This window comes from Anomaloglossus baeobatrachus, chromosome 6 (assembly GCF_048569485.1).
Source record: "Anomaloglossus baeobatrachus isolate aAnoBae1 chromosome 6, aAnoBae1.hap1, whole genome shotgun sequence".
Lineage (NCBI taxonomy): Eukaryota > Metazoa > Chordata > Amphibia > Anura > Aromobatidae > Anomaloglossus > Anomaloglossus baeobatrachus.
Window position 1 is genome coordinate 332,126,000 of NC_134358.1, and position 15,603 is coordinate 332,141,602.

Genomic DNA, 15,603 nt, shown 5'->3' on the forward strand with positions numbered 1-15,603 from the left:
TAACTACTGTTTGTATTTACAATGGAAAATTAAGTGGCTTAACCTTTTTTTTTTTTTCTTATTTTGTTTTACCAACTTGCAGGTATTTATGGAGCCGGTTGTTTGATTACTGAAGGATGCCGTGGTGAGGGAGGAATTCTTATTAACAGTGAAGGTGAAAGGTTTATGGAAAGATATGCACCGGTGGCTAAAGACCTCGCATCTCGTGATGTAGTATCTCGGTCCATGACCATTGAGATTCGTGAGGGAAGGTTGGTCTTCCTTCTAAAACAAGAATCTATGAAAGCAAAATTAACGTATTACTTATTTTTTCCTTAAATGTTTTACTTTTTAAGTTAATGTCAAGCGTGTTGGTACAAATAAATGACCTAAGGTTACTTACAGTAACCCAAAAAGAAAGAGCGAAGGCCTTGAGTGTGCCACCCGTGGAGTGAATTAACCTGTTGTAAGACAAATCTTTTATCTCAAATGTGTTAGCGGACCAGTTTTAGATCTTTTATTCTACCTGCTCCTCTTAAGTATTCTATTATGTGTCTGCATTGGTTTTTAAATTTAAATCTGCCATATGGTTACAAGGGGTAATAATGCAGAGCAGTATAGAAGACATTCTCCCCTAGAAAACCCTACCCAAATCTTTGGAATTGTATGGTGGATTTAGTCCCCCACCCCCATATATCTCATCCTCTTATATCCCAGTCACCATAAAATCAGCCAGAAGAAAATAGGAGCAAAAACTGGCTACTTTTGTCCTGTGAGAAGTCTTTACGGGCATCTCCACTCATTGGTTTTATCAAGCTTGGAAGTTATCCCATATCCATAAGATAGGTGATAACTTCCTGACCTCTGAGACCCCCACTGATGCCAAAAAAATGCCAATGAAGTGAGATTGAGCATGCACACGTCTGCTACATTTATTTTTAACCTCTTCAGTACACATGACGTACTGGATACGTCATGGATCGTGTCAGGGTAATCCCCACACATGTCAGCTGATTTGAACAGCTGTTGTGTGTGCCTCCCAGACATGAGTGGATCAGCAATCCACCCGCGCCTGTTAACATTTTATATCAGGTTGTCAAAATGTGGCAGCCTGATGTACATGCTCGCAGTGGTAAGCATGCACTCACCCACAGTAATCAGACGTCACGTGACCTGATCAGGTGGAGCCGATGGTTGTCATGGTAGCACAGGGTCATGTGATGACTCCTGTAGCTATCATAAGTCACTTCCTTTTACTGTCGGCAGAGCGCTGTGTGTGAGAAGAGCAGTGTTTCTGCAGATCAGAGCGATGCAGCTTTGATCTACAGAAATGAACAAGTGATCAGACTGCTGATCCTTATAGTCCCTTAGGGGGACTAGTAAAATAAAAAAAAAGTTTTTTAAATTAAAAATAAAATAACAAAACCTAAAAGTTCAAATCACCCCCTTTTTTGAAAATTAAAAGGTTAAAAAAAAATGAAAAATATACACACGTGTTCAGAAATAACTATCAAACTAGAAAATCAATTAATTTGATGAGTACACGGCGTAGTGGCAAAAAATTCTAAATGCAAAATTTACTTTTTTTTTGGTCGCCGCAGATTTTGCGCAAAATGCAATAAGAGGCAATCAAAACGTAGCATCTGCGCATAAAAATGGTACCGTTAAAAACGTCAGCTCGAGACAAAAAATAAGCAGTCACTGAGCCCCAGATCTCAAAAAAATGAAAACTCTTTGGGTTTCGGAAAATGGCGTAAAAAGTGTTTGTCTGCGAACTCGTACAGACCTGAGGGATTACATTGACACATCAGTTTTACCATATAGTGAAAATGGTGAATAAAATATCCCAAAAACAATTGTGCGATCACACTTTTTTTTGCAAGTTTTCTGCACTTGGAATTTTTTTACTATTTTCCAGTACACTATATGGTAAAACTCATCCCGCAAAAAATAAGCCCTTATATGGCAAGATTGACAGAAAAATAAAAAGTTAACCTCTCTCGGAAGAAGGGAAGCAAAAAAACCCCAGGAAAATCGCCTGGGGGTGAAGGGTAGTTAATGTGAGTACCAAAAGACCTGCTCAGCGCTGCCTCGACTATTTGGCCTAAGCCATACAGCGAGAAAAACGGTGTGAGTGAAGTGCGATAAAACATCGCATTCCACTCGGACCAATTTTAGCCTGTGTGTCAGTGCACATGAGCGATTATTTTCTCAGCCTTAATCGGACCGAGAAAACAATCGCAGTATGCTGCGATTGTAATGTGAGACTCTTTCTCTCGCACCCATTCAAGTCTATGGGGTGTGAGGTAGCACGGTCGGCTGCGCAGCAGAAGACACGGGATCCAGGCATTAAGGTTCACAGCACACGGTTTTAATGTCCAAACAAAAGTCCACAACAATATACATGTGCCTCTCCAGCAGAGAGCTCAGGGAGTTCTGTTCACTCCCCCACACCCGGCACACCTGCCCTCGTTCCTGTTTCCATTTAACCCTTCCTTCAGCCTGTAAGGAAACAGCATTAACCCTGGAGTGGATCTACTTTCCATCATGGAGTGAGCACAACCGGGGCGAGACATACCGGCCGTCATAGATAACCCCGGTCACAGTCTCACATACCCCCCCCCCTTCAGTTCAAGCGAGCGGGGTTGAACTCCTGCCATCAAACACTGGCCGCGGGACAAGGCATCGGCGTTGCCCTGTAACCCACCGGCCCTATGTTCAACCGTAAACCGGAAGTTCTGCAGAGAAAGGAACCACCGGGTAACCCGGGCATTCCGTTCCTTGGCGGACCTCATCCAGACCAGTGGAGAGTGATCTGTCACCAAGCGAAACTGCCGTCCCAGCAGGTAATAGCGTAGGGACTCCAAGGCCCACTTGATCGCCAGGCACTCCTTCTCCACTACGCTATAATTCCGCTCGGGAGGGGTGAGCTTCCTACTCAAGAAGGTGATGGGGTGTTCCTCCCCCTGAACCACCTGAGACAGCACTGCCCCCAGGCCGACTTCTGAGGCGTCAGTCTGTACTATGAACTCCTTCCGGAAATCAGGGTGTACAAGAACGGGCTGTCCGCACAGGACCTCCTTCAGGGCCCGGAAGGAATCCTCGGCCTGCGGAGTCCAGCGCACCATGACGGACTTCTTGCCTTTGAGAAGGTCCGTCAAGGGGGCTGATAGTCCCGCAAAATCCTTTACAAACCTCCTGTAGTACCCCACGATACCCAGGAAGGCCCTAACCTGCTTCGTGGTCAGGGGTCTAGGCCACTTCTGGATCGCCTCAACCTTGTTAATTTGGGGCTTAATCACTCCTTGGCCTATCACGTAGCCCAAGTAGCGGGCTTCCGTGAGTCCCAATGCACATTTCTTGGGATTGGCTGTCAATCCGGCTGTTCGAATCGCGTCCACCACTGCTTGTACCTGTTCCAAGTGGGTCTGCCAATCGGAGCTGTAAATAATGATGTCATCCAGGTACGCTGATGCATACGCCTGGTGGGGTTCCAGCACTAAGTCCATCAACCTCTGGAACGTGGCCGGAGCGCAATGTAACCCAAAAGGCAAGACAACATAGTGGAAGAGACCCTCCGGCGTAACAAAAGCGGTTTTCTCCTTGGCGGACTCCGTTAGTGGCACCTGCCAGTACCCCTTGGTCAGGTCGAGCGTGGTAAAATATCGCGCCTGTCCCAGCCTATCAATCAGCTCATCCACCCGTGGCATGGGGTAGAGATCGAACTTGGATATTTCGTTCAATCTCCTAAAGTCATTGCAGAACCTTAAGGAGCCATCGGGTTTTAGTATTAGGACAATCGGACTAGCCTATTCACTCCGGGATTTTTCGATGACCCCCAGGCGTAACATTGTCTTTACTTCCTCCGATATGGCTTGTCGTCGAGCCTCCGGTACCCGGTATGACTTCAGGCGTACCTTCAGGTGGGGCTCGGTGACAATATCATGTCGTATCAGACTGGTCCTACCGGGCAGCTCGGAGAAGACATCGGGGTTCTGCTGAACCAACCGTCTGGCCTCTCGCCTCTGTTGCTTGGTGAGGGTTTCTCCAATCCTTACTTCCGGTTCGTCCTCTCCGGAGGTCGCTGGAGCCGGATGTGAACGACCCGAAGAGGAGGGAGGTGGGGAAAAAACAGCCATCAGGCTTTCCCGTTCCTGCCAAGGTTTTAATAGGTTGACATGGTATATTTGTTCAGGTTTCCGTCTACCGGGCTGCAATACTTTATAGTTAACCACCCCTACTCTTTCCTTTATCTCGTAGGGGCCTTGCCACTGAGCCAGGAATTTACTCTCCGCCGTGGGGATTAATACCAACACCCGATCCCCGGGTTTAAAGGTCCGCACGGTGGCTTGTCTATTGTAGCGGCCGCTTTGCGCGGCCTGAGCCTCCTGTAAATGCTCCTTCACAATTGGCATGACCGCGCTTATGCGGTTCTGCATACCCAAAATGTGTTCAATCACACTTTTATGGGGGGTGGGCTCTTGCTCCCATGTTTCCTTTGCCAGGTCCAACAATCCCCGGGGATGTCGCCCGTATAACAATTCAAAAGGCGAAAACCCCGTGGATGCCTGTGGCACCTCTCGTATGGCAAACATCAAATAGGGAAGCATCATATCCCAGTCTTTCCCATCTTTTGAAATCACCCTTTTGAGCATGGTTTTCAGGGTTTTATTGAAACACTCGACTAAACCGTCCGTTTGAGGATGATACACAGACGTACGCAACTGCTTGATCTGGAGTAGCCGGCATAGCTCTTTGGTCACTTTAGACATGAATGGGGTCCCCTGATCCGTAAGGATCTCCTTGGGCAACCCCACCCGGCAGAACACAGCAAACAACTCCCGAGCTATAAGCTTTGCTGCAGTATGTCTGAGAGGTATCGCCTCGGGATACCGGGTGGCATAGTCAACGATCACTAGGATGTGTTGGTGCCCTCGAGCGGACTTTACGAGGGGCCCCACCAGATCCATCCCTATCCGTTCAAAAGGGACTTCTATAATGGGTAACGGTACCAACGGACTGCGAAAATGGGTCAGGGGTGCGGTAAGCTGACACTCCGGGCAGGTTTCGCAGAACCGTTTTACCTCCCAAAGACCCCGGGCCAATAGAACCTTTGCAATATTCGCTCCTGCGTTTTCTTGACCCCTAGGTGGCCACTCATCAGGTGTTTATGAGCCAAGTCGAGGACCCGCCGGCGATGCGGCTGGGGCACCACCAACTGTTCTACCCCCACGCCCCGTATTTCATCTACCCGGTAGAGTAAATCTTGCTTAAGAGCGAAATGGGGGTACCTTACCTGGGCACCGGGCAGCTATGCCACCCCGTCAACTACTGTCACCCGACTCCGGGCATGTATTAACGTAGGGTCCTGGAGTTGGGCTGTCCCAAACGTATCCGGGGACGCCTCCAACTCCGGGATGGGCTCGACCATCTCAGCCTCTCCTGCCAATACCTCTAGGGGTGACCTATCGGGTTCACACTCTGTCCCTATCATGGTGACCCCTACGGCAGGTGTCCCGGATTCAGGATTGTAGGGCTCAGGTCCCGGACTGACCAATATCTGAGGGGACCTAGGGGGTCCCCTCCATAAAGTCCAAAAATAGGGCAGATCCCTTTCTAGGATCACGTCATAAGGAGGAGTGTTAAGAAGTCCTACCTCATGTTGCACCTGACCGCAAGGTGCTGTGATGGTGACAATTCCCGTGGGATAGTCGCGGCGGTCCCCATGTATGCAAACCACCCCCACGGTACGTCCTGTGGCCTTTACTTTAGCCCTCAAGGTGGATCGCACAAGGGTCACTAAGCTTCCGGAATCCAACAATCCTGTAACCGGACATCCATTCACCTGTATTTGGCACAAGTGGGGCTCCGTCTCTGGGGAGACCAGGTCAGCGGTACACACCACCTGAGCATACATTGAACCCCGCCGGGTAACCCCACAATCCATGGGCTCCGTGGTGAGTGGACACTGGGCTTCCATATGTCCCACCCGCTGGCACCGCCAACATCTAATGGGGACGGAAACCCCCTTGACGGGTTGTCGTTTAGGGTACAGAACCTTCCGGACCTCAGGAATGGCGGCCTCAGACGGGACGGTAGGGGACTCCTGCACCGTTGTCAGCGGTGGGTCCTTGGCCCTAGGCTTGGAGGGGCCGGACCGACGGGCGGTACGCAAAGTCTCAGTGTCCCGTATCAAGTCCTGCGTAGCCACATGCCGCTCTACCAGGGACACTAATTGGTCCAGGATACTCGGGTCACCCTGTCCGACCCACCGTTGAACGGTGACGGGTAAAGTGCGCACCAAACGATCCACTACTACCCTTTCCACCATTTGCGCCGGGCTCAGAGTGTCAGGCTGCAACCACTTTTTTACAAGATGCAACAAGTCATAGGCCTGGGAGCGTACGGGTTTGGCTTCCTCATAGAACCACTGATTTACCCGCTGAGCCCGTACATAGGTATTCACCCCCAACCGAGCCAGTATTTCGGCTTTCAGGGTCACATAGTCAATGGCGTCCTCGGTACAGAGGTCCAGGTACGCTTTTTGGGGTTCCCCCGTCAGATAGGGCGACAATACCTCAGCCCACTGGGGGGTCGGCAGCTTTTCCCGCTCGGCCACCCGCTCAAACACCGCCAGGAACGCTTCCACATCATCACCCGGGGTCATCTTTTGTAACGCTTGTCTCACCGCTTTCCGGACGCTGCCGTCGTCACCCGGTCCCGGGGTTGTTGCTGCCGGTCCGGCACGGATCGACTTGGCCAGGAGAACCATCTGTTCTTGGTGCCTTTTTTCCTGCATTTGCAAGGATTGCTGCTGACGTTCCAACGCCCGGAGCAGGTGTGCATTGGTCTGTTGCTGCTGTGCATTAGCCTCTTGTAGCTGTGCATTAGTCTGTTGCTGCTGCCTTAGTATGTCCTCCATGGCGTCGCCGGGTTTGGGCTGTAGTATAGCCGCTCGAATCCAGGACATGTGCTACTGGGTCACCAGGGATGGATGCTACACCTCACCGGCTGTAATGCCCGCCGATTCTCCACCATATGTGAGGTAGCACGGTCGGCTGCGCAGCAGAAGACACGGGATCCAGGCATTAAGGTTCACAGCACACGGTTTTAATGTCCAAACAAAAGTCCATAACAAAATACATGTGCCTCTCCAGCAGAGAGCTCAGGGAGTTCTGTTCACTCCCCCACACCCGGCACACCTGCCCTCGTTCCTGTTTCCATTTAACCCTTCCTTCAGCCTGTAAGGAAACAGCATTAACCCTGGAGTGGATCTACTTTCCATCATGGAGTGAGCACAACCGGGGCGAGACATACCGGCCGTCATAGATAACCCCGGTCACAGTCTCACAGGGGCGAGAGAAAAATCGCACTGCACTCGCGGTACACCGGTGTACCGCGCATGCAGAGCGAGAATCGCAATAGCCGGCTACGGAGGAGAGGGAGAGAAATCCCTCCCCTCTGCAGCGCTGGCCCGCCCCTCCTCAGAGCCGGCCCGCCCCCAGCAGCTGAGGTCCGCTCGCACAGTCAGACCTCAGTCGCAGGGACACTCGCATGACACTTGGCTCCTGCTGTGCTGCCAACGGGAGCTGAGTGTCATGCGAGGATCGCACTAGTGCCCCGTGTGGCCCCGGCCTTTCTGAAGGTCTCATAGAGAATGAATGGCGTGGCAGTGTGCAAACTCAACTTTTGCTTCATCCAGATTGGATTATTCAGAGCCCTATTGTTCGAATTAGTTGGGGTCACAGCAGTCAGACCCCCAGGAATCTGTAAGTTATCCTCTTATTGATTATTGATGGTTTTACTCTGTGCTTTTTTTTACATATCTCAAATAATAAAAAAATATCCTGCCAACAATCTGTCCATTTCCATGTCATGTAGGCAAAAGAGCAGCCAAGGTAAAACACTGCTTTCTGAATTTTTTGTGGTATGTTTTTTGAAGAAGACAGATATTTGGATTAACCAGTTAACAACATGAATAAATTTGAAGTGTCGCTGGCTGGTCCTCAATACTATTGAGTGACCTCTTGGATACTGCCTAGTGCACCCACAAGACTGTGGCAAACGTATGCTAAAATAAAACTCAAAACGACTGCGATCAAAAATCATTCTTGGTAGAGGCTGGGTGCTCCCTCTATCAGCTCAGCGAATTAACTAGAAAAGTATTGTTTAAATAGTTGTTACATGTATGCGTACCCTGAAGTAGTACCTATGAAAACTGCAGTTTATCATGCAGAAACAGGAGCCACCATCTCTTTACTTCAATTAAAGTCAAATCTTAGATTGTGGAGAATGAAATAAAAATTGCATTGAAAACCTGCAATCACCTGGTTCTGAAAGGGATTTTGGTAAACCCCTGCCACTCCGTAATTTTTTTTTTTTTCTCTCTATACAATCAAATTATGCACTCAACCTTTGCTGTTGCTCCCGGTGCCTGTTATTGTCTGCACCAATGATTTCCTGTCGACAATGCTGCAGCTAATAGATGAGCATCAGCGGGTCTGCCAAAGTTGACGGAATGAGCCACTAGGCTCACTTATTGGCTGCAGCATTGGACAAAGCGGGACAGAAGTTTACTGCAACAAAAAAAAACCCTTTTATGTGGTTACTTGCAAGCAAATATGATTTTTGGTGGTTTTGCTGTTGGAAAGTCTTCATTCCAGGCTACTTTATACATTTTATTTCTTCCACAAACCTTGTCTTTCTTTACAGAGGTTGCGGGCTGGATAAAGACCATGTCTACCTCCAGCTTCACCATCTTCCACCTCAGCAATTGGCTACTCGTCTCCCAGGAATTTCTGAGACTGCAATGATCTTTGCCGGTGTTGATGTCACGAAGGAGCCTATACCTGTCCTGCCCACGGTCCATTATAACATGGGAGGCATCCCAACTAATTTCAAAGGACAAGTAAGCTCATTGCAAGTGATCCACTTTGTGTTCTCTTCTTAAAGGAATCATGTCACCTAGAATATGCGTTCTGACCTATCAGCAGACACATATGTGCCCTAATTACACCTGTCTACCCATCCCTGTGTTATACAATTGTATAATATGAAAGTATTAAAAAACGTTTTATTACCTTCATATTTCCTATGTAAATAGCAGGGAATATGGTCACAGGGGCGGCGACTTGCCCTGCATACTTTCTGTGGTATCACGCCCCTGTGGGCGTGATACCATGGAGTCACATGAGCAACGTCACCGTCGCTCATTCTATCCTGAGTGCATTGTGGCAGGCTTCGTTTCCGGGTTTTCACACGCCGGCTTCAGACGCACACTGCGCATGCGCAGTGCGTGTCTGAAACTGACAAGGAGAACCCGGAAGAGATGCCTGCCGCAATAGTAAGCGTAAACGTGCGCAGGATAGAATGAGCGACGGTGATGTTACTCACGTGACTCCATGATATCACGCCCACAGGGGCATGATACCACGGAAAGTATGCAGGGCAAGGCGCCGCTCCTGTGACCATATTCCCTGCTATTTACATAGGAAATTTGAAGGTAATAAATTGTTTTTTGTTACTTCATATTATACAATTTTATAACACAGGGATGGGTAGAGAGGTGTAATTAGGGCAAGCATGCGTCTGCTGATAAGTCAGAACGCATATTTTAGGTGACAGGTTCCCTTTAAGTTTGTCAGACATAATGCTCTTCACTGTTCTAAAATGAGATGTGGTGGATTTTAAAGCCCATATCTTGGAAATCAAAACGTAACTTGCAAGTACGTATGTTAGACATGTATTTGGTATTAATATGGAAATAAAATTTCTTCTTGCAGGTGATTATCCATGAGAACGGTAAAGACAAAGTAGTTCCAGGACTGTACGCATGTGGTGAGGCAGCTTCAGCCTCTGTACATGGTGCTAACCGACTTGGTGCAAACTCCCTCCTAGATTTGGTTGTGTTTGGTCGTGCCTGTGCTCTTAGCATAGCAGAGTCCTCTAAGCCAGGTATGCCTTTGCTTTTTATTGGTATTTAGTTTACATTTTGTTTCCAGAAATTACTTCACTCTCTTAAAAATTGATTGCAAAACATACATTGCATCTATTTAAAGTAAGTGAAGTCAAACATTTTTTTTTTCACATAATTTGTTAATAATTTGTGCATCGCCGTATATAATGACATTAATTCACCTTTCTACTGGATTAACAAATAATATTTTGTCCACCCTAAAATGACTTTAAATATAATTGCCATTCATGATTTCTAGGAGAGACGCTAACATCTATCAAAGCTAATGCAGGAGAGGAGTCTGTTGCAAATCTGGATAGATTGCGGTTTGCCAGTGGAAGCACAAGAACTTCAGAGTTAAGAATTAACATGCAGAAGGTATTACTGAACACTGTTGATTTGATCATTTATGATTGTAACTTTATGCTCTCTATTTATTTCTGTGGATGGGCTTGTAAAAGTAAAAAGCTTCATTTCCTTGAGCTGCATTCCTTGAAGAGAGGAAAACAAGAGAGAACAGGGGTTTCTACTAGTGAGGATATCGATTAATCAAAAATAATGCACAGTATAACAACCTCTTGCAAATAATCCAATGAAATTTTATTAGTATACAATTACAGGCATAAGAGGAAAAAAGTTTGTCTTTATATATACATTTTTATGAAACAATCAGGTTAATGTCAGGAAAATACCAGGAACCATAAAAAATCGGGTAGTACACATTGGGAAAACAGCTGAATAAAGGTATCAGCAAGGTAACTGTATATAAGGAGATGTTATAATAGCCATAGAAAAACACCCCAATGTCCGAGTGTGTCAGACAGTGAGGAGTTAAACTAGATCCACCTGCAGGAAAACAGCCATGCTTAAGGCTGATGCAAAAACAAAGCTGTAAGCCCGGAGGATGAATCTAGTTTAGCTGTGCAGTAAAGATATGCAAAATAGCAGACCCACTGTTAAGGTCCAGTCACACTAAGCAACTTACCAGCGATCCCAACAACGATAGGGATCGCTGGTAAGTTGCTAAGAGGTTGCTGGTGAGCTGTCACACTGCGACGCTCTAGCGATCCCACCAGCAACCTGACCTGGCAGGGATCGCTGGAGCGTGGCTACACGAGTTGCTGGTGAGCTCACCAGCAACCAGTGACAAGCCCCCAGTCTCCTAGTTACAGCACACATCAGGTTAATTAACCCGATGTGTGCTGCAGCTAAATGTGCACAGAGCAGGGAGCAGCGCACAATGCTTAGCGCTGGCTCCTTGCTCTCCTAGTTACAGCACACATCGGGTTAATTGCCTGATGTGTGCTGCAGCTAAATGTGCACAGAGCTGGAGCCGGCAGCACAGGCAGTGAGAGCGGAGGAGGCTGGTATCAAAGGTAAATATCGGGTAACCAAGGACAGGGCTTCTTGGTTACCCGATGTTTACATTAGTTACCAGCCTCAGCAGAAGCCGGCTCCTGCTCACTGCACATTAGTTGTTGCTGTCTCGCTGTCACACACAGCGATGTGTGCTTCACAGCAGGACAGCAACAACTAAAAAATGGCCCAGGACATTCAGCAACAACCAACGACCTCACAGCAGGGGCCAGGTTGTTGCTGGATGTCACACACAGCAACATCGCTAGCAACGTCACAAAAGTTGTTCGTTACCAGCGATGTTGCTAGCGATGTTGCTTAGTGTGACGGGGCCTTTAGTAAGCATAAATGAGTGAAAAGCTCCATTTCACTATCAACAACTGATAAATGTGATACCACAGGGCAGATTGCCAAAGCCGTGAGCCCAGGGAGTGAATCTAGTTAAAGATAAGGAATGCAAAGCAGACCTGCCTATAGTAAATAAACATACTGAGTGATCTGTGTCAGACAGTGAGGAGTTAAACTAGATCCACCTGCAGGAAAACAGCGATGCTTAAGGCTGATGCCAAACCAAAGCTGTGAGCCCGGAGGATAAATCTAGTTTAACTGTACAATAAAGGAATGCAAAGTAGCAGACCCACTGTTAGTGAACATAAAAGAGCGATAAGCTCAGTTTCACAAACAACAGCTGATAGATGTAATACCACAGGGCAGATCGCCAAAACCGTGAGCCCAGGGGGTGAGTCTAATTAAATTATACAGTAAAGATAAGGAATGCAAGGCAGACCTGCTGACAGTAAATAGACATAATGAGCGATGTGCTCAGTTTCACATTCAACAGCTTAGTATGTGTTCAGCAACAAGGCAAATTACCAGCTGAGTTTAAAGTTATAAAGCCGTAATAAATGTGAAACCCTTACCCATATGTGTTAACTACCCGACGTGGCGTGCTCCGACGCGCACGTTTCGTGACCTTCCTCGGGGAGCTGCGCTACCTGCGATTCCTTGAAGAGATTAGTAGACAGCATAGTGGAAATAAACCAGAAAAGGGTGCTTATGGGCGTATCACGTTTAGACAGAATGTGTACATGAAATTGGGGTCACAACAGATCTTTTAGTGAGTTGGGCTATATTATAAGCATAAACAAAGTTCAGATGTCCTTTGCTGTCGATGCCAGCCATTCTTAGGAAGTGGCACTTTATCCCATAAGATCATGAGCGTAGATCTAGTGGCTGTAGTTGTTGTAATAGTAACATCTAGGCCCTGGAGTCCAGGAGGCCCAAAAAAGTTCTTTTGGCCCATACGAGAACCAATAGCATTAAAGACCCAGCAAAGAAGATTTTACATTGGGGTCCACGTGCAGATCCCTTTTGTCAAGTTAAATCCGAAAACACAAGATTCTGTCTTATAGAAATCTGTATAAAATCCTTTTATAAAGGTGGGTGGGGCTATGCTCTTGTGATGAGAGGAGCTCCGATTATCCTGATTGCCATCCTGCCAATTTTTCATCTCCCTGGCCTCCCCCTTTACCAAGACATCACCTGGGGGAGTGAGGTTTTACCTGGGCAGCAAAGGGGTGTCTGTATTGAACTACTGACCTGCTATGCATTGTGGTGTCCTGGCTGTACACATGTTGGGGAACAGCACTGGCTTGGGGCTTTATCCTGGCGCTACGGAATGAATAAGGGGTAAACGGGTACCTCCGGCGTTAATCTCCCAAGCTGTTTAACCCCCTGTCAGCCCTACTCCTGTATCCTGGAGCTGACCTCTCAGCAGCTAGCCAACTATCTATTTTCATTAGTGACCAGGAGCTGCCCTGCTGCAAGATAGTCACTTGGTCCTAGACTGACTCTGCTACTGCAGACCTTCATCTGAGTAACTCCTGCAATATAAGTCCCCTGAATGGATCCCAGCCAGGGAAGTAAGGCATTGTAATCTGGAAATAAAATAAAGGTCCCCATGCATTCAGATGGTAGGAGTTAAGGACAAAGGCACTGTGATAGTTGACCACCACTTCCCCATTGGGTGAGCTGGCACCATTTTCTCAGAGGCAGTGATGCGGGCTCCACACTGCCGCAACCTGCATACGCTAGGCAGTTCCGCTTACGTACCTGCTATACTAAACAATACAGAACTCGGGCATAGTTATAGTGTTTGGAATGGAACGCCTGCTATACTGAACACCAACCTGAGGGTTTTATCCCTGCCCTGACCTCCTCTGGACAAAACGCTCCTTGAAGGTGGACATGGCTGAGGAATTATCCCTCATAAAGGGAATAGGTGCCATTTTCTGGACACAGGGTTATTGGCTCTGAGTAGTCATGTCTTATGCAATTATACCTTTGCACACATGACACACTGAAGTACGCAAACCCTAGCCACGTACCATACGCAGACAGAATGTAGAAGAGGCGCTGTGGGGTGGTGTGGTCTTGATAGATAATCTGTAGACTCTACCATATATTCTCCTCCAAGTTACACTTAAGTTTATGTTGGGATGAGCAGGAATAAAGGCTTTACTGCAGCAAAATAAACCAAACAGAGGACACCTGAACATTAAGGGGTGGTGCTTCTTCCACAAAGACCCTGGAGCACCAGATAGGGCAAATGTCTGAGGATGAGATGGAGGAAGGACAGGAAAACCTAACCATATGCCAAGTCTCAGAGCAGTTACTACAGGCCATCTCAGTTTGTAAGTGATCAATGACGGGAAAAATCAGGGAGGTACGGAGGGACGTGGGATTTTTACATCAAGATATACAGGCACTAAGTGGTCGTATCTCTGAATGTCATTCTTGGAGGACAACTTTAACGTATGGCGACCAAACTAAACAAGGTGGCTGGGTCAGCCGACGCATGGCGTAAAGAAATGGATGAGCTTTAAAACAGATTTTGCCACAATAATATTTAGGTAATAGGTTTACCTGAAAGAGCTGAAGGTCAACATCCTGAACAATTTATTGTTACCTGGCTTAAATCTAATTTGATGGACTAATTCTCTCCTATGTTTGCGGTCGAGAGGGCCCATAGAGACCCAGCTAAACCCCCACCTCCAGGAGCCCCTCCTAGGCTGTTCCTAGCATTGATTTTTAACCCCCCTCACCACCGGCCATTTTCAGTTTTTCGTGTTTTTTTTTCCTCCTCTTCTTCCGAGAGCCGTAACGTTGTTATTTTTCCTTCAATCTTGCCATATGAGGGCTTTTTTTTTTTTGTGGGACAAGTTGTACATTTAAATGAAGCTATAAGTTGTACCATATAGTGTACTAGAAAATGGCAAAAAAAATCAAAGTGCGGAAAAATTGCAAAAAAAGTGCGATTGCATGATTGTTTTTGGAATATTTTATTCACTTGTTCACTATATGGTAAAACTGATGTGTCAGTGTAATGCCTCAGGTCGGTACGCGTCCGTAGACACTAAACATATATAGGGTTACTTTTATCTAAGTGGTTTGAAAAAAAAATCAAGTTTGTCAAAAAAAAAGTGGCATTCTCATTTTTCGAGATCTATGGCTCAGTGATGGCTTATTTTTTGCTTCTCGAGCTGACTATTTTAATGGTAGCAATTTTGCACAGATGCTACGTTTTGATCGCCTGTTTTTGCATTTTGCGGAAAATTTGCGAAGACCAAAAAACATAATTTTGGCGTTTGGAATTTTTTTTTTCTGCTACACCTTTTACCGGTCAGATTAATTGATTTTATATTTTGATAGATTTGACTTTTCTGAACACAGCGATACCAAATGTGTGTATTTATTTATTTATTTTTTTTTTTTTACCCTTTGATTTTAATGGGGCGAAAGGGGGTGATTTGAACCTTTTAGGTCTTTTTATTTTCTTTTACTTTTATTTTCTTTTATTTTAATAGTCCCCCTAGGGGACTATAAGGACCAGCAGTCTGATTGCTCATTCATTCCTGTTGATCATAGCTACACAGCTGAGGTCACTAGAAATGCTCAAGTCTCATAACAGCCAGCACTCGGCCAGCTGTTACAGGAAGTGATTCATGAGAGCTACAGGAGTCATATTATGACCCTGTGCTACCATGGCAACATCGGCTCCACGTTATCATGTCACGTGACTTCCGATGGCAGCGGGTGAGAGAACATTTACTGCGGCGAGGATTGAAGGGGTTAATAGGCATGGATGGATCGTAGATCCACCTGCGCCTGCGAGCCACACATGTCTGCTGTACAAATCAACAGACATGTGTGGGGATCACCACCGACTGCCTGTAGCCGTCGGAGGTGATTACCCCTTGATGGCTTAGGATGTACCAGTACATCCTGTGGTCATTAAGGGCTTAAGATAGATG

At 46.8% G+C, this 15,603-nt stretch overlaps 1 protein-coding gene across 1 annotated transcript in view; it reads left to right on the forward strand.

Annotated features, from left to right (window-relative positions):
* Nucleotides 1-15,603, forward strand: part of SDHA (succinate dehydrogenase complex flavoprotein subunit A) — a 130,853-nt gene that overhangs the window by 75,338 nt on the left and 39,912 nt on the right. Inside the window, exons 8-11 of the mRNA XM_075314948.1 lie at nt 83-251; nt 8,692-8,887; nt 9,762-9,933; nt 10,194-10,312. Of these exons, the coding sequence (XP_075171063.1) occupies nt 83-251; nt 8,692-8,887; nt 9,762-9,933; nt 10,194-10,312 (656 nt within the window). The remainder of the gene's footprint in view (nt 1-82; nt 252-8,691; nt 8,888-9,761; nt 9,934-10,193; nt 10,313-15,603) is intronic.